The sequence below is a fragment of the Alexandromys fortis genome, unplaced genomic scaffold, assembly GCF_014885135.2.
Source record: "Alexandromys fortis isolate MF-2015 unplaced genomic scaffold, M_Fortis_MF-2015_v1.1 scaffold_253, whole genome shotgun sequence".
Taxonomy (NCBI): domain Eukaryota; kingdom Metazoa; phylum Chordata; class Mammalia; order Rodentia; family Cricetidae; genus Alexandromys; species Alexandromys fortis.
Window position 1 is genome coordinate 689,527 of NW_026068124.1, and position 20,167 is coordinate 709,693.

The following is a 20,167-nucleotide window of genomic DNA, read 5'->3' on the forward strand; positions in this document are numbered from 1 at the left end:
ATCAGATCAAGAGATGTAAACATAAGAAAGCACACTACAGAATGCCTTGAAGAGGGGAAAGCTATTTAACACCAAATCAGGCAATTTCTTGAATATGATACTAAATATAGGTAATGTTAGAAAAAAATAAAATGGACTATAGTAATACTTGCGTACAAATGGACACTCTCGGAGTAAAAAGATAACATAGGAAATAGGAGAAATCTCAAATCTGATATGCTTGGAATATTAAATGCTACCCCCAACTGTTCATATACATGTACCCAGGTATAGGTGCTATTTTGGCAGGCTTTGAAATGTTTATGAGGTAGGGCCTACTTGGAGAAAGTAGCCCACTGGGAGTGACTTTCAAAGACATACTGGGCCTCCACTCCCTTCCTCTCTTTCCCTCTACCATGACTTGAACACCCCTTTCTTCCACATATTTCAGCCACAGTGATGTTCTGCCCAAGAACGTGGGACCAAGCAACCTGAAGTAAACCTCAAAATCAAGAACCACAATAAGCTATCACCCCAGAGACCTAAAACTTCAGATCAATTAAGTCATGAACACACTAGAAGTTTGTTAACTGAAACTGAATCAGTTAACTCACATCCTAGCAATTAGCAGATAGATTTTCACTATGTCTGTTTTGCCTTGCTCTCTTATGACCCACTTTTCAAATAGTTAACTGATGTAATAATAGGAGCGGCGGGGCTGCGTCCCCAGCACCCCGGTCGCCTGCTAGCTTATGCCAGATATAACAACACACAAACTGTATTCATTTAAACACTGCTTGGCCCATGAACTCTAGCCCTTACAGGCTAATTCTCATATCCCGATCAACCCATCTCTAATAATCTGTGTGGCATCAGTCTTACCGGGAAAGATTCTAGCCTATGTCCATCCTGGGTCCAGGCTTCATTGCGTCTGCCTCAGAGAGCAGAGCTGTCGAGTCTGAGCTCACTTCCTCTTCCTCCCAGCATCCTGTTCTGTTTACTCCTCCCACCTATGTTTTAACCTATCAGGGCAAGCAGTTTCTTTATTTAATTAACCAATGACCTTCCTCCATCAGTTAACACTGAAATCAGCCTCACCAAAAAAAAAAAAAAAAAAGGGAAAAACATCCAAGAAAGCCCCTGGCAAGATGACTTCCTACTTTCCTACTCATTAGCATTAGGTTTACAGAAACCACATACACCTGCTATTCCTGGTGACTTATGGAAAGCATCAAAACCACATCAACACAATTATAAGAATTAATTGCCAAGCTAGGTGTAGGAGCCCCATAGAAAATACTTGCCTAGCATGCATGAGGCCCTGGGTTTCCCAGCACAAACACACATAAGCATTCATCTTCAGTACAGAGCTCACCTGACTATAGCTGAAGTCTGTAACCTCTGACAAGATGAAACCTGGGTGTGAAAGCCTTCCATCTCACACTCGCTAGTTTGTTACCAGTAAAGCTTCTTCCATCACTGTCTCTCAGTTACTGCCTTCAGCAGCAGAATGGGACATTTCACAGTTATATACACCTGGTCAGTACAGCAATGCAGGAAACAACCCAAGTGTCCATGGGTGGATGAATAAACGAACAAAACGCAACACACACACACACACACACATGCACACAAATACTATTAATGACTTTAAAGTGAAAATACTGTACTAAGCTGTAGCATTATGCTAAGCAAAGCAGGACAGTCACAAGAGGACAATACTGTAGGAAGTCACATCATGAGGTACTTAAAGCAGTCAGACTCAGATTGAAGCAAGAAGGTAAGGAGGAGGGAGTGGGAGACTTATTTAATTGATATAGAGTTCTCGATAGGATTTCAGATTTATAAGGTGAGGAAAAAGTTCTAGAAATAGATGGGTGGCAGGCAACATATCTCTCAATGTGACGGTACTTATGCCACTGGAATGTATATTTGAAGAAGCTTAAAGTGAGCTGAGTGGTGGCCTACACCTATAATCCTAATATTTAGAGACTGTGGCAAATTTTCCTGCTCAGGGGCTGGAGAGATGGCTTAGTGGTTAAGAGCACTGACTGCTCTTCGAGAGGACCCGGGTTCAATTCCCAGCACCGACATGGCAGCTCACAACTGTCTGAAGATCCAGTTGCAGGGGATCTGACACCTTCACACCAATGCACATAAAATAAAGTTAAATAAACCATAAAAAATATTAAAAAAAATTTCCTGCTCAATGCCAATCTGGGCTAAATATGGAGACTATTTCCAAATGTCAAAAATATATTTATATTATAAATACAATTATTTAAATGCTAAATTTTGTATTTACAACAATTTAAAAAGTTAAACATCCATTTATTGTTGGGGAGGAGGCAGATTAGCATGTCACAGAGCATATGTGGAGGTCAGAGGACAACATTCAGGAGTTAGTTTTTCCTTCTACTGTGAGGTTCCTAAGCTCCAACTCAGAGAGATCACAGCAAAAGGCCCCTAACTTCTGAGCCATCTCACCAAGCCTTCATCACAAGTTTTAAAAGCACCTACATTCAGATATACTTAAATGCTTATGAAATACTACAAAAATACATACACTAACATGATTAATACTGGGAAGAGAATTGGAATTTTAGAATTAGGATTTCGAGGAAGGGCCTTAATGGGGGACTCATACTTTTTCTGTATACTTTTTGAGGGGTCTGAGGGAGGGTTCACTCCATGTACCCAAGCAGGCCTCAAACTTGCTACGTATGTAGCATAGGATGACCATGCAGTTTGGTCCTCCTGCCTCCACCTTTCCATTGTTCCAACTTCAGGCCTCCAACACCTCACCCAGTTTATGCAGGGCTGGGTATCAAACCACAGGCTTATTCATGTACAAATCAATCAAGCACTCTACCAAGATCCCCAGTCTTTCTGTATACTTCTAGTGTTTAAATGCTCTACAAGAATTTATCCATTTTTATATTTATATATCCCAACATTTTGTTTTAAAAGTTTTACAAGATTTTCATCATACATTACAAGAAGTGCAGAATTACTTTTTATATTTCATTTTTCTTCCCCACATTTATTTATTTATTTTTCATTTTAAAATTGATCCATTGATAAAATCACCTCCCAGGCACTTCTAATAAGGCCTACAGCATTTTTGCTTGTCATAGTCTGAGGAGGAGGGTAGGCTTGGAGCAGTGTCACTGGCTTCCAATGAGTAAATGTAATAGAAGTTAGAGACACAAAATGCTATAAATACCTCCAAAAAGGTACGAGTATACCTAAATATTTTTATTTCTTTACTACACATAAAAATCAATTTATTATCAGTTTAATATGTGAAGTTTAAAAAGCCAGCTGCAGAACAATCAATATAATACAATGTCACTAAATAAAAATAATAGGATATGCAACCCAATCAAAAATTTATCTGTATGCATGTGTATGCAAATTAGGTGGTCTAGACTGATGAACTTTAAACTGTTGATAGTAGATATGTCTGGAGAAAAGGAAAGGCTGAGGAAATAGAAAATGGAAAGGTAACTGATCTTCATGCTATCAATACTTTCTGCATTGAAAACTGCATTGAAAAATTCATTAAAATGAATTCTCCTAACTGATCACTTTGGGGGCACTAAAAATTAAATTGGTATCTACAAATAACAGATTCTGTCTAGTTGTATTGTAAAGATAAATTGAAATGGAACAGAAAAGTCAAAATCAGGAAGTCAGTTTCCTAGATCAGATGAAGTAGAGGTAGACACTGGAAGTTGATTAAAAGACCAGTTAAGAAACGGTAAAGATCCGAGCTAAAATTATGGCAACAAAAATACAAAGAGAAGAGTTTAATGTGGAACTGTCCCCAATCTGCCTTATCAAGAGGATCTAAGAGAGCAAGATAATTTAGCAGGTTAAGGTGTTTGCTGCACAAGCACAGAGACTTGAGTTTGATTCCTACGAACTGTGGAAGAAGACAGCCAACTATTCTAGTTTGGTTCTCTGTTTCTGTGATTAACACTGACCAAAAACAACTTAGGGAAGGAAAGAGTTTGTCTTACAGGTCTTGGTCCATGATTGACGGAAGCTAAGGCAGGAACCTAAAAGCAGGAACTGAAGCAGAGACCATGAGGAATCTGTTTACTGGCCTGCCTGACCTGGCTTGCTCATCTACCTACCTTATACAGTCCAGGCCCATCTGCCCATGGACAGCATCACCACAGTGGGCTGGGCCTTCCTACATCAAGTAGCAAATAAGAACATTCCCTTCAGACATGGAGATAATTTCTCAACTGAAAGTCCCTCTTCTCAGGTGTGCTGTGGGACAATGGTCTGTACCCTGTCACTTGTATTTTAAATAAATGCTGATAGACCAGTAGCCAGGCAGGATGCATAGGTGGGAAAAACCAGGCAAGAAGTAGAGGCAGAGCGATGAGAACTCTAGGGAGAGGAAAGATTCAGTCTTTAGCCATCACCCAGACAGAGAGGAAGCCAAACACAGAGGATACAAGATGTGACTGCCTCACCAAAAAAGGTACCAAGCCACGTGGCTAACACAGACAAGAATAATGGGCTAATGTAAGATGTAAGAATTAATTAATAAGAAGACTGAGCTACTATGCCAATCAGTTTATAATTAATGTAGGCCTCTGTGTGTTTATTTGGGACTAAACGACTGTGGGACCCTGTGCGACAGAAACTTCTGTCAACAAATGGTGCCAACGTGGACAGCTAAAACCACTTACAACCTGAGAGAGTTTGGGAAATAATTCCAGACAAAAATGAACAGAGTTAAGCATGGCTTCTTGAAAGCATTTTCTCAGGTAGGCTCTGTTTGATAGAGGCAAGTGCACCTCATTTAAGAGAGGCTTCCTGACTCAGCTTTAGCTGCACAAACCTAAGAGCTGTTTTAAGAGAACCTGCCAGCAAACACTTAAATGGTGTTTATGAATTGCAAATCACATGATTTTTGGTGGTGACAGGGACCTTAAAACGCCACAGAGATGTGGCAAAAAACATGGCTCCAGTCAGTACCTCCACCATGAAGCTAGGCTCTCAGAAAGCCAAGGAATGGGTTGAATACAGCTGTCAAAGCCATGGCTTTAATCCTAGCCTACTGTTCAGCAAATTAAAGACTCATGTAATCAGAAAAAGAGAGATATACAGTAAAGATAGACTCAAATGAAGAAACCAATAAATGGTTTACAGTGTGTTTAAAAATATATGTAGGCTTGAGAGAGAAAAGGAAAAGGATAAAGTCCTTAAAATAAAAAACTAAGAAAGAGGTAGTTGGGTATGGTGGTACACACCTTTAATCCCAACACTTGGGAGACACAGGCAGGCTGATCTCTGTGAGTTCAAGAACAGCCTGGTCTACAGAGCTCCAGGACAGCCAAAGATACACGGAGAAACCCTGTCTCAAAAAGCCAAAAAATTAAAAATAAAAATAAAAGAAATAGAGTTTTAAATAAAGCCACATAAAGATGAAAATACATAGAGTGTCTGATTACTGTATGTTATTATTTTATCTTTAAATTGTCTGATGGCTAAGGAAGGTGCAAAAGCTGCTAAAAGATATTTGATTATAAATGCTGCTGGATTAACCCAACATATATATTTTGAAAATGGCTTGACTTTAAAATTTAAGTCAAAAAATATGTTACTTTGAAGAGGTTTTGTTTTTGTTTCCACAGGAAATGAGAGACTGTGGACTCATTCCAGGTTAAGAAAAAAATCAGGTTTGATTATGGACAACCTCCTGAAAAATCTCAGATAGGAGCAGATGGCCCAGATGTCTGAGTTCTACTTCCTCTACTGCTGTCTGAGATGATCAAGCCTCACAGAATATTCCTGTCAGGACTTGACCATGATTCTAAATTTTCTTTAGGTCCCTATAAGATTATCAGTGCCCCCGATCAGCAGAAAGTAGGCTGGAAAACTACGCCCACATTCCCCAAAAAAATATATTATGAATTTTTGTCTTTGTTTAGAATGTTGGTTACAAGTTATTATGAATAACAGTCAGGAGAAAAGCTAAACAAAGGAGATTCGATTCAGAGTTCTTGTTCTTAAAAACCGAGGGGGGGGCACTGTAAGACAATGGTCTGTACCCTGTCACTTGTATTTTCAATAAATGCTGATTGGCCAGTGGCCAGGCAGGAAGTAAAGGTGGGGCAACAAGAATTCTGGGAAGAGGAAAGATTCAGTCTACAGTTGTCACCCAAACGCAGAGGATGCAAGATGTGACTGCCTTGCCAAAAGAGGTACCACGCCATGTGGCTAACACAGACAAGAATAATGGGTTAATGTAAGATGTAAGAATTAATTAAGAAAAAGATGAAAAAAAAAAAAAGAAAAAGATGGAGCTACTATGCCAACCAGTTTATGATTAATGTAGTCCTCTGTATATTTTTTTGGGACTGAATGGCTGCAGGATCAGGCAGGACAGGAAACCTCAGGCAACAAAGGTGGAACAAGGTGACAAGCTAATGACAACATTGACTCTACAAAGCTGTCTCTGACCTCCACACACTTCATGGAACACAAACTTACATTTACAGTATTCCATAAACACACAATAATAAGAAATTTTAATTGAAAAGGGATCTAAGATGAAGGAACAGAGGAGATATAAAAATAATCCCTAGGATGATAGCTTGCACAATTAAGTGGGTAAAGGAACTGTTCTGGAACAGGTACTCAGAACATCTTCAATTTGAGTACCTGTAGAATATAAGAGTTGAGTTGGTTACTGGGTATTCTAAGACAAATTTTAAAATCACCTAGTAGCTGAAGTCATAGAAGTAAATATCACTGCCCCTGCCTCCAGTGATATGATTAAAGATGTATGCTTTTGATTTTCTTTACGAAAGTGTGAGAGTTTGGGATCAGAGAGACGATAGCTCAGCAGAGTAGAGGTTCCTGCCATAAAAGCTCAGTGGTCTGAGTTCATTCCCCACAATCACAGGTAGAAAATCATTTCCACCAAGTTGTTCTCTGACCTCTGCATACCCAGACATAAAGAGACAAAAGAGAGACAGATGGGCACAGACACACACAAAAAAAGGAATTATGAGAGTGTGGCATTGCAACAAGTAAAAAGCTAGGCAGCACTGGGAACCCTGATATACTTGAAACCCTAAGTAGGAATTAGTATTTATCAGCACTGTTAATGTCTTTGGATTAGAAATGTAAGAAGAGGAATATTGTTCTAAGATTGAGGATTTTCAGGGTCTGTGTGAAGGTAGGATAAAAAGAAGAAATTCAAATCACAAACTTCACCCTGATTTAGGACAGAGGTGCCTCTCTTCTAGGCTTTGTGAATGAATTATGTTGCTCAATAACTATCTGATTACACACCAGTCTCTTTTTGAGACTGTCTGAAATTCTAAGTGCTAGGACTTGTTTGCAGCTGTATCTGACCATACTTAAATAATGGCTAATGTTGGCAGGTACTCAACAAATGTTTGACAGCTCCAAGGCTGCTGACTGAGATGATCCAGTCTCAGACTCTCCAGCCAAGACTTAACAATTATCCAATTTTCTCAAAGCTTCCCAAAAGATGTCAACACTCCCAAACAACAGTAAATAGTCTAGAAAACTACATCCACATTGTCTAAAAATTGTTTATGGGTTTTTGTTATCATGCAAGTGGGGGTATTACAAGTTGTTATTGGTAATGGTCAGAAAAAAACTGAACAATGTAGATTAGATTCAAAGATCTCCTTTGAAAAAAAGGGGAATGTGATATAGAAATGATAGGATAAGAGGGTATATTATTCAATCTACTTTTAAACCAAAAAAGCAACTATTAGTCTTAAATATTTTACATGGGTATGAACTTTTGTATATTGATACAAATTTGAGGTTAATTTTTCTATACTGTATATATGCTTCTACTATTTAAGGTATTTTTGTATAATGATACAAATTTAAGGTTACTTTTGTTAGAACTTACTGTACCTATGTTTCTACTCTTGTTTGGAGTACTATGCCTATATATCTCATTTAAAATATAATGTATAATGAAGAAATATAAGTTATTAGTTATAATAGTTAAGCTTATCCTAGGTATATTTCCAAAGTCATGCACAGATATATTTAGATAGACAAATGGCCTTTAAATACTTCAAAGACCTACAGAATATGGTATTTAATGTTTAATAACCAAAGGCTTTACATGACAGTGAAACATATCTGTTTCTGGCAGCACCAATCTACTTCAGAGAAGATGATGGGCATCAAATAAACTTCATATGGAGTTTGCTTTCTTTATGGCAAAAGCTAGCCATGTAGGCAAAGAAACTGCCCTTGCCTCAATTGCTGACAGTTACTGTCCAAACTGGACCAGCAGGACACAAGAAGAGTAACTGCCACACTGCCAAAACAAGGTAGGACAGTCCTTCAAAATTCCCTGCTTCACAGAAATGTCTTCCAGTCACACTAGGTCTGTAGGCCAGAGTTGGATGACCCAACTTTGCAGAGGAACTTTGGATGACTGTCCAGGCAGCCTGATATCCCTGATATTAGGCAATATTTCATCCTTCATGGGTATTTGATGAAGTTGAAAATCACAGTTAAAAATTTAATTAGTTATAATAAAAGATAAATTAAGTATAAAGCTAAGATAAGACAGATAATAAAATATTTTCTCTAATTTTGTCAAATACAAATAGACTAGATATTGTAAGTGCAATTCTTAGTTAATAACTGTTTTTGTTATATATAATCTTACTATGTTAAAGTTAAAGCCCATCTTTTTAATTAGGCAAAAAGGGGAAATGTTGGGGAATAATCCTTTTGTACATTGTGAAGATTTGTCACTCAGATTGGTTTAATAAAAAGATGATTGGCCTATAGCCAGGCAGGAATTATAGGTGGGACAACCAAACTAGGAAAATGATAGGAAGAAGTGGGCGGAGTCAGGGGAGATGACAGCCAGTTGCTGAGGAAGCAGGATGTATAGAAAAAGAGGTAACAACCCATGAGCCATGTGGCAAAGCATAGAGAGGAAAACAGGTTAATTTAAATGTAAGAGTTAGCTAGTACCAAGGCTGAGCTATCGACTGAGCATTTATTAGTAATATTAAGTCTCAGTGTGTTTATTTGGGAGTTGCTGGTAGGACAGAAACTTCTACCTACAACTAGGAGGATAAGGAGTTCAAAGTCATCCTCAACTATATACCAAGTTAGAAGCCATCCTGGACTGTGCATCTATCTAAAAAAAAAAAAAAAAAACCAACAACAGACCCCCCACAAAACCAACAAAAACAAAAACAGAAAATAAACAAAAGGAACGTGTATATAATAAATAATTGAAATAGTTTTATACTGAGAACCAAACAGAACACAAGGAAATATGAAAATACATACACACACTCACACAGGAAAAGGGGTGGGAGACCCATAATTTTGAAAAGTTAGCCAGGGCAATCTTTTCCAAAGGGGTACCATTTAAGCTAAAATCTGAAGAGTGATAAGTTGAGCTAGCTTTTCCATCACAGCAACAAAATACCTGAGAAGGTAAACTAAAGGAGGCTTTAAAGAGTTGTTTTGGCAGGTCTGGCAGTGGCCTTTAATCCTAGCACTCAGAAGGCAGAGATAGGCAGATCTATGTGAATCTGAGGCCAGCCTGGTCTACAGATTGAGTTCCAAGACAGGGCAACACAAAGAAGCCCTGTCTCAAAAAACAAAACAAAACAACAACAACAAAAGACTTGTTTTGTATTAGTTTCAGAGGTGTCCGCCTATGTTCACATGGCTGTGTTGTTTCTGGGACCACATATTTGTAAGACAGATCATCATGACCAGAGCATGAATAGAACAAAATGATACATTTTACAGTGGATAGGAAGAACTGGAGCAAGACAGGCAGAGGCTAGGAACAAAGCATATTCTTCCAAGACATAAATCTAGTGATGATGTTCTTCTACACTAGACCCAACCTCCTAAGGAGGCCAGCAATTTAATTTCATGATCCACTTACTCCTCAACACCACTACCATAGGGACCAAGCCTTCAAATGAGTCTTTTATACCCAAATCATAACAAACAGAAAGAATCAATGAAGGAAAAAGGGGAGTCTCTCCAGGCCAAGGAAAAACACAAATGCAAAAGACCCACCTCAGAAAAGGGCCTTACTCTTTGGACTATTAATGACAGTGTTGAAGAAGCCATGATGGTACTCCCTTAAGCTAACTTTATAGGCCAAACTACAAGTTCCAGAAAGTAGAACTTCAGTCCTGAAGCCTCAGCCATGTCCTCCTTTCTGCCCTTCTTCTTCATGTCATTATGACTCCTTGAATGAGACCAAGGGAAATTTCTTGATTTCTTTCAGGCACCCTAACACTACTAGTTACCTAGAACCTTTGATTCTAAAACACATAAAACCACAAACAGAAATAATTTTAGAATAGAACTTTAGATGGAATACATAAGACTTCAGAAGAGCCATAAAGAAATCTTAACAGACCACAGTCTTGTGACATTTCTTGAAACACTAGAGATCTTAATTCTATATCCCCAAACTTTGGCCAACACCACCCTAACAAGTTCTGGCACAAGCTCTGAAATAAAATGTGGGTTGTTTGTTTTGCTTTTTTTCTGATTTTTAGACAAGGTTTCTCTGTGGAGCCTTGGCTGTACTGGAGCGCAGCCTGTAGCCTAGGCTGGCAATGAACTCAGAGATTTGCCTGCCTCTGCCTCCTGAGTGCTGGAATTAACGGCATGCCCACCACCACGCAGCTGCAACATGGCTTTTGATCAGCTTCCCCACTTTCAGGCTAAAGGTATCTATAATAGTACACATACTTGTCGCCTGTGGCATGTTTCTCTCCAGTGTCTGCGTGGAAGATGTTCACGACTACTAAGATGTAAATCCTCTTGCCACTTCTCAGTTGTGTTAACAGATGGTTGCTGCTGTGTAAAATGTAAGCTCTAAATCGCACATCAATTTGTGTAAACGGTGACATAATAGTGAAGACACTACAGGTTTCAGTAATAGCCCCAGGTAATCTAAATAAGCCAGAGTGTTCTAATATGTTAAACCATAAAAGTGGAAATATTTCTTATTAACAATTTTAATACATCTGTAAAATAATTTTACCTATAAAGCAAGGATCATATCAGCATCAATCTCCTATGTTATTGTGAGAATTCAGAAAGATAATGCATACAAGCTTCTAAAAACTTTTGAGTGTGGCTGGAGAGATGGCTCAAAGGTTAAGAGCACTGACTGCTTTTCAAGAGTTCCTGAGTTCAATTCCCAGCAACCACATGGTGGTTCACAACCATCTGTAATGAGATCTGATGCCTCTTCTGGTGTGCAGGGAAACATGCTGTATATATAACCAATAAATAAATCTTTAAAAAAAATTTGAGCTATTGTTAATACTTTATTAAGGTTAGCTATCATTTTTACAATGTTAGTATCAATAAAGATAATAACATTAATAACTTTGTTCGTAATATAACTCTAAAAAGCTCAGCCCAAACTCTTAACTGTTCACACTTACTAAACTCCACTCTACCTGCTTGCATGCAGAGTCTGGATCCTGGATTTCATGTAAACCATATCTGTAGCATTCTGGATATAATTCCTTTTTCCATCTTTCATTTATCATATCACATGATGACTGCTCATCGCTCTTGTACTAAAAAATAACATAAATATCAATAGAAATTGCCCAAACAGGAAGATAACATCTACAGCAGCAATTAAAGCTGATGAAGATTGAAATAGGTTTCAATCAGAATGGCAAACAGAAAAAAAAAAGAGTCTGTTTCTGCTCTTTGCCCATTATTATTGACCTTAACATTACATGTCTGAAGTGACTACTTCACACTGCCTGTCAAATCCCAGGCCCAAATCTAAGCGATTTGTTCTTTGAAGCATATACTTCACTACTATTCTCCCAGACAGGCTAGGTAGGGCTCAAATAACCATGTATACAGTCCTCCAAAGCAACTCCTCTTGCAGTCTCGCCATCCTCCATTCCTCCTTCTGGTACACTTGATCAAAAGGAACTACAAAACTGTCTCAATAGAAATGATCTTCTCATAATACAGGAGAAAATTCTAGAGTCACAACAGAACAAAGGTGTATGTGTGTGCGTGTCATAAAAAATCCAAACATATAATAAAGTAGGAACAAAACAATATAATAAATCTCTTATGATACTCTTACTAGCAACCCTTACTTTTTCATATATGTCTTCTTCACATTTTAAAACTTTTACTTTACATTTATAAGTGTTTTCTAAGTGTTATGACTGAGCACCACATGTGTGCCTGGTGCCTGCAAAAGTCAGAAGGCGACACTCGATCTCCTGGAACTGGAGCTACAGAAAGTTGTGAGCCACACTGTGGGTGCTGGAAATTGAACTTGATTCCTCTGGAAGACAGCCAGTGCTCTAAATCACTGAACCATCTCTCTAGCCTTCTCCAATTTTATTTTCAGGAGTATTTTAAAGTAAATTACAGATTATTTTAGCACATTTAAAAATAACTCGACATTTTACTCTTAGTCTTATGTTTATGTATTCCACATACAAGCTAGCTTAATAAATTGTCTGTTATTCTTTTTCAGGAGTTATTCAGCCCTCATTCTATAGGTGCTCTCTACCTGTTCTCTAAGGAAAATTTGGTCCTGGATCTGAGGACATCTCTCTCCTTTCATGAAAGTTGATGGTTGCTTGAGAAACATGTCCTAAAAGAGAATAAAACCAACAATAATGGCAATAATAATCAGCCAGGGAAATAGGCTAGTCAAAATCTTGCAGGCTTCAGGGAGAACTCCATGTAAATCTTGACTGATGCTCAGGAATCAGGGACAATGCTACACTTTTAATCCAAAGCTACTAGATTTTAATTCTTAAACTGCACATAGGAGAATCTAACAAACTCATCAAACCTTAAAATGGATTAAGGTCTACTATTTCTTACACTCTTCATGTTGGGGCAATAAGTTTGTGATAATATGGTTGGATTCAGCAACAGAAAATAACCCTGGTAAATTAAAACAGACTAACTGCCTTTTGAGTGGGAGAATTTATCTGACTTACTAAAACAGGGTCATTTGTACCATTAGGTACAAGATAGAACAGAGAAAGAGAAGAGCAAGAACTGAATTGTTAAGCATTTACACATCCTTCTTCACACTGAGTGTATTCTAACAGGACCTAGACTAGGTCCCCCAATACTATTCTGCCCTACCTGGTCTCTCATAAAATCCTGAACTTGCGGTTTGGGAGGCAGACACTGGTAACAAGCAAGAGAAAAGATTCCTCTCCTTTTCCCATCTGTCCTATCAGAGAATGGCTCCCTAAAATTTACTTTCCAAAAGAAAAAAAAAAATGTCCAGCAGGAATAGTATGAGAGAAATAATAATGAAGACTTTGGTAAGAGCGTCAGGTAATTTTTAAATTCAGAGTAATATGAAACACAATCACAGAAGTCATGCTTTGTCAGGTCCCAAGTCAGCTCAGAGTTTTTGCAAGACCAAACTAAACCTCAAAGGGTTAAGTTTCTGCTATTCTCTGTCCTTTCTCTGCTCTACCTTGCTCCTCATGGAGACCTGATGGTGCCCACAGAGATCCTGAGAGACATCAGAGGAAGTGACTCTCTCCCTGTCTACCTTTCAGAACTGACTCTGGCTTCATCATATTTGCTTTAAAAAGAACAAACACTGTGCACTGATTGCTTAGTTAAGAATAACGGGCTGACTTAGACTGCTGGCTTGGGGAAGAAGCTGGCCAACTACAACCCTACAAACTGTTCTCTCTGCACAGTCCCTTCTTCTTCCTCTGGCCCTTAATGTTCTCTAGCAGAGAAGTGGTCTGGAACCTGTGTTGAGAGATACAGCTGGTACTTTTAGGCCATGCCTCTTTTCAACTTCCAGCTGCCAAAACAGATGATGGCTGACAGAAATATTTATCCTAATATAGAATTATTTTTTACATATAAATCTCCTGGGTAGAGAAACTATACTGCTGACATTACTTTAACATTTTGTAGGAACCCTGGAGTTTCAAAAATCAGTCAGGAAAGTGCCATCTCCAGCTAGGAATCTCCAAATCAGCTACAGAAGAATCTTTGCAGATTCTATTACAAACCAAAGTCACTTCTGACTTGTACCCCCTTCCCGCTTTATTTTACCTGGTTTTCGAGTGGAAGATCCTGCTCCTGACATTTGTGTAGATTACTCTGGTCTTTGGAAAGAACATCATGATCCTGACATTTAGGAAGAACATGTGGACCTCTTCTGTCCTGATACATAGGTAAATTATACTGGTGTCTGGGAAGAAAACTCTCTTCTTTAGGTGGGAGATCCTGGATCTGACATTCGAGTGGATGACTCTGTTCTTCAGATAATGCAAGCTGCTTTCTAGGTAGAAATTCCTGGTCTACTGGTAGACTATGCTGGTCCTGACGTTTAGGAAGAACATTCCAGTATTTAGAGAGAACATGGTGGTCTTTGGGTAAAGAGTCCTGGTCTTGGCATTTGGGCAGAAAATCCCGGTCTCTGGATGAAAAGGTCTGATTTGGAGGTAGAAAATCATGGGCTTCCAACTCAATATTCTCATCAAGCTCAACAGTCTGGGCTTTAACAATGTCCTGACTTGCTGTCGTAAGAGCCTGGCCTTCTGGCTCTGAGGTCTTAAACTCAATTCCAGTGGCCTGGGTGTTTGGCTCAACACCTGGAGTTTTAGGTTCAATACTCGAAGCTTTGGGCTCGACATTAAGGACATCTATCACACCACTCTGGGATTCTGGACAGTTGCCTTGAACTTCTACAAAATAATCCTGGGCTTGTGGAAGAACAGCCTGAAGGCTATTTATATTCAATTGCTTTTGTTCATCTTCTTTTATCACAAAAAATAATGGATTTTTGAATTTTACTTTCTAAAAGGAAATATAAATAACAAACACAGACTGCTAGATGGCAGCAAAAATCCAGATTTTCCCATAAGAATCCCAAAATAATCTTAAATGATATCATAATCAAGCAAAGCTAGAAGAGTGAAACCTTAGTATCTGTCCAACTTTAAAATAACCTGAGTCACCGGGTGATGGTGGTGCATGCCTCTAACCCCAGCACTCAGGAAGGAAAGGCAAACAGATCTCTGTAAGTTCAAGGTCAGTATGGTCTACAGAGTGAGTTCCGGGATAGCCAGAGATACATCTAGAAACCCTGTCTTGAAAAACAAAAACAAAAACAAAACAAAACAAAACAAAACAAAAAAATAACCTAAGTCAATAATCCTAAATACACCATAAATCCCTAATTCAAATCACACTTTTTTTTAACCACTTTTTCGCGTTACTGGTGACTAAAGCAGGACTTTATGCATGCTTGGCAAACATTCTCCCACTGTGCTACATACTCAATCACACCCACTTCCTTTTTTGTTTTGTTTTGTTTTTCAAGACAGGGTTCTCTGTGTAACAGTACTGGCTGTCCTGGAACTTGCTCTGTAAACCCTGCTGGCCTCGAACTCACTAAGATCCACCTGCCTCTGTCTCCTAAGTGCTGGGAATAAAGGTGTGTGCCACCACCGCCTGGCCATCAATCCTCTTTTATTTTCGGATAAGTTCTCACAACACTGTTCAGGCTGGTCTTGAATTCACACACTGTATCCAAGGCTGATTATGAACCTGTAATCCTTCTGCTTCAGTCTTTCAAGTAGCTAAGATTATAGATCTGTGCCCCAAGACCCTAAGTTTACTTTTTTGGCTTTACCTGAACTTTGCTGACAGCCTTTTCTCTGTCCTCAGAAAGGAGATCCTGCTGGTAACCCACACACCAATCTTCTTTCTCCTTTTCGCCTGTCACAACAGATGAAATTTCCCCACAGCCAAGGTCCTAAAGAAAAAGCAAACAATAACAAAAATGAAAAGCAAAATCCAAAAGCTCACTAAACATAGCTATTACAAGTAGAAACCATATCTTTACAATAACTTTAGAATAAAACTTCAGATACCACAAACAAGTCTAGCAAAACAATGTATTCAAATGTAATTGACTGTTACAGAGTACAAGGCTGTGTACTTAAAACTTTCAAACATTATTAAAAGAAATTAAAGATCTAAATACATGAAAAGATATTCCATGTTCAGACTAAAAGAAAATATTGTTCTTTGACAATATTGCTGGATTTGGTGGGTGATCTATAGTCCCAGAACTTTGAAGATAGAAATGAAAGCCCATGAGTTGAGATGAGCTTGGGCAATATACTGAAACCTTACTTGAATACACACACACACACACACACACACACACACACACACACACACACACACACACACTGGCCACATTTCCAACACTATAGCTCACAAGTGGATCTACAGACTCAATAATTCCTATCAAAATATCAGCTGGTGCCAGGCGGTGGTGGCGCACGCCTTTAATCCCCGCACTCAGGAGGCAGAGGCAGGCGGATCTCTGTGAGTTCGAGGCCAGCCTGGACTACAAGAGCTAGTTCCAGGACAGGAACCAAAAGCTACGGAGAAACCCTGTCTCAAAAAAAAAAAAAGTCAGCTGGTTTAAAAACAAACAAACAAAAAACAAAAATAAGCAAAAAAAAGGTTGAATTAACAAGCAAATCATACAGACACAGAGAATATTAGAAAGAGAAGGGGTAAGAAAGAAACCGTCATATTTATCATGAACTGACATCTGACAAGGGTGTCAGACAATTCAATGGGAAAAGAATAACTCTTTAACAAATGGTATTAAGATAACTGGGTATCAACATAGAAAAGAATGAAGTGGACCTGTTCTTCGATTCATTCATGAAAATCAATTAAAGATGAATACAGACCTCAAAGTAAGAGCTAAAATTATATACTTAGAAGACCTAAAAATAAAACTTCATGATCCCATGTATGCTAGGAGAGGTAACACTAAAAGAGCAAGAAACAAAAGACAACAATAAGTCAGACCACTCCGAAACTAAACTTTGGGGCCTATAAATGATGGTACTGTTAAAGTGAAATGATACTCTACAGAATGGGAGAAGCTCACACACGTCTGCTGTCTAATAAGGGAAATACATTCACAACATAGAGAGAACATTTAAACCCTTATGATAAAAAGATGATCCAATTAAAAATTTTCAATTTTCATTTCCTTTACAAGAGATATAAATAGACAATAAACACCTATATCTACATTTCCCTACCTGATTTTCCATAAAGTTCTGGTAATGAATTGTAGTTAAAGGGCCTTCGTGGATCTTACCAAGGGGTTCCTCTCCTGCTTCTTTGTTTATCTTGATGCATGCTGGTTTGCTAAGAAGTGCTTTCTGGGGAGATAAAACAAGCCAGTCCATATATAAATAGTTAGGGAAAGCAATGCACTCACAATACTCACTTAATCTTTATTAATGACCTAGCAGCTTAGAATAAAGGAAAAGAATTACCATTTTCACTTCAACTATACAAATAAATCACATGTCAACATGTGGAATAAAATACACTGGAAGAATATATAAACTTTAGAAATGAGAGCGTGCAGTGATTCTAGCCACCAATGATTACAGAAGACGTTTAATTTCAGTCTTGGCAACCTAACAAGGGTCAAACAAGAACATGTTGTATTTGTATCTCAATTCTTGAATGACAGTGACAATTAGATAGGAGTACAATGCCACTAAAGTCTAGTAAGAAAATGAAGGCAGAACTTAACTGGGTTACATTGTAATTCTTTTCAATTAGTAGTTTCTGCTTCACACATACATGAATACAGGTCAGCTATGAGTAAAGATAAATAAAGGTGTACATGTAAGAAAAATTTCACTAATTTCACAGATCATTCCCAGTTATATGGAGTGGATTTATTTCTATTCTTTTATCTGGAAAAAGGACATGGCATTCTCTGGAAACAAGCAGCAAGTTTGAACTCATTATCGTTATAATAATAATAAATTACACCCATATGGCACCTCTGACGTATGAAACTGGTTTGCACAAGGATGTTATTTCAGGATTAATTCTCTTTTCTACAGGATTAATTATTTTAGTCAGGTCAGTGAACAGTATTTTCTCTGGGAAAACGGCAACTGAAAGGCCTGAGTATATTCCAAACAAACAACAGTCTCTAGGAACTAACAACACCTTTTTCCTGTCTGAGTAAAACTGTGCAGTCCCTTTTCTAATAGTACCCACCCATGACTCCAACAGTCCACATACATGGCAGGTTTGAGAGTACGCAAGGCACAAAAGAAAAGGTATCTCAAAAGTCACAGCAGGATAGACTGTATTGCTGTAGTTAAGCAGCACACAATGTGTATGGTTCATGCCATATCCCAAGCAGGTACTGAAACCGGGAAAGAACTGAGAGACAGTTGATGGGCAGAAATAACACCAAAAAGCCTAAGTAAGGGTCTATTTTACTAAAACCTGGAAGTTAATGCCAAACTTGAGCAAACACATGAAAACACAAGAATCAAACATCCAAACTAGTAAAATCTGAAATAAGTAGGATACCTAAACAATGCCATTTTGTTAAGTACAGGCTTAAACACTTATTTCTAATTCTTCATTCTAAATTTAAGTTTAGAATTAATTCCTTTATTAAAAATACTACTCAAGCAGTGGTGGCACTCACCTTTAATCCCAGCCCCTAGGAGGCAGAGGCAGGCGGATCTCTGTGAATCTGAGGCCAGCCTGGTCTACAGAATGAGTTCCAGGACAGCCAAGGCTATACAGAGAAACCCTGCATCAAAACAAACAAACAAAAAACAAAAAACAAAACGAAACCAAACTAACAAAAACACAAATGTTAGCCTGTTGGTGAGAATACCGAGAGATCTCTCGGGGGGGGGGGGGGGGGTTCAGTGTTTCTGGGGAAGGATGTAATAAACAAGTGAATACGAGAATCTGAAACGAGAAGTGTGGTAAGAAAACGAGACAGACAAACACTTGGATAACTACAGTACAGGAAGATAATATTGGTCTTCTGTTCCTTTCTTGCACTTGCTGGGATCAAATACAGTGTCTCAGTTTTGTGTACTGTTATAGATAACTTTTATTTCCTTGTCTTCATTTTAAAATTTTTATAATACGTAAGTTTTACTTTTTAGTAAGGAAATAGTGAACACTATTTTTTGTTTGTCTTTTGAGACAGGGCTTCTCTGTGCAGCCCTGGTGTCCTGTACTCACTCTGTAGACCAGACTGGCCTCAAACTCAGAGATCTGCCTGAGTCTGTCTCACAGGTGCTGGGATTAAAGGCGTGCACCACCATGGCCTAGTGTTAACACTTGTTGAATAAATACATGTATTTTTAAAATTAAGATTATAGAATATGTAATTTTATATACTACTTTTTCAGTTAAAAGTTTTCCCTGTTCTTCAGATATTATTTGAAAATCAAATTTTTCAAAAGAATGGCTACTATTTAGGTATATCTTAATTTAGTCAAGTATTCCCTATTAAATATTACTTCAATTATTTTGCATTTCTAAATTATGTTGATATAAAAATAAATTCCTAGATATATTTTCACATATTTTTAAAAGCAGCATATTGAAAATTAATTTACCTCATGGGCAGGAGAATCTTTCCTTCTACCATTTAGAAACACTGGTGTCTTTTTATCACCCACAGTTTTAAAGGATGCCAGCTGCTGACGTGCCTGTTTCAGAGTTTGACTAAGCTGCCAGAGAAGGTGGAAAAAGAAAACAAAACCAGGTTAAAATCCTAATACCAAATGCACCCAGTGTTCCAACAGGAAAACAGGTCTCTATTATTAAAAGATGCCAGGTTCAGGACAAAAGGATTACTTGCAAAGGAGACTTTAGTCTGCTGAGAGCACTTTATAATATTGCTGTCATTATTCGGCGATAAAACTGGGTAACTTCGTGACTTAAGTTCTATAAAGCAAACCCATGGAAAAAGATACATACCTTTTATACATAAAATGTCAGGTAGTAATACCTAAATATACTTAGGATTTATTGAGCAAATACGCTCCTTATCTTCTATTCATCTTGCATAAATGTTTTTTATTACTCCTTGCTATAAGACTCCTTACCTAGTTCTCCTAAAATTCTAATTTTCTTATGTGACTTTTTTCTGTACTACCTCATTTAAAATCCAATACTAGCCTTTTTTCAGACTTCCTTTTCCTCTAGGAAGCTTTCCTAACTGTCCTACGTCATTTCTGTTGCTGTGACAAAATACCCTGGCAAATGCAACTCAGAGGTTAGTGGGGGGGGGGGGGGG

At 38.1% G+C, this 20,167-nt stretch overlaps 1 protein-coding gene across 10 annotated transcripts in view; it reads right to left on the bottom strand.

Moving 5' to 3' along the window:
- Ccdc15 (coiled-coil domain containing 15) overlaps positions 1-20,167 on the bottom strand; it is an 86,931-nt gene that overhangs the window by 37,821 nt on the left and 28,943 nt on the right. For 3 of the 10 annotated variants that reach the window (XM_050125689.1, XM_050125690.1, XM_050125697.1), the window contains 8 exons: positions 19,485-19,598; positions 17,638-17,694; positions 17,124-17,246; positions 15,683-15,805; positions 14,098-14,844; positions 12,566-12,649; positions 11,472-11,594; positions 10,753-10,860 (listed from right to left, as the gene is read on the bottom strand). In XM_050125689.1, the coding sequence (XP_049981646.1) occupies positions 10,753-10,860; positions 11,472-11,594; positions 12,566-12,649; positions 14,098-14,844; positions 15,683-15,805; positions 17,124-17,246; positions 17,638-17,694; positions 19,485-19,598 (1,479 nt within the window). The remainder of the gene's footprint in view (positions 1-10,752; positions 10,861-11,471; positions 11,595-12,565; positions 12,650-14,097; positions 14,845-15,682; positions 15,806-17,123; positions 17,247-17,637; positions 17,695-19,484; positions 19,599-20,167) is intronic. The other 7 variants (XM_050125691.1, XM_050125692.1, XM_050125695.1 and 4 more) reach the window with 7 other exon arrangements.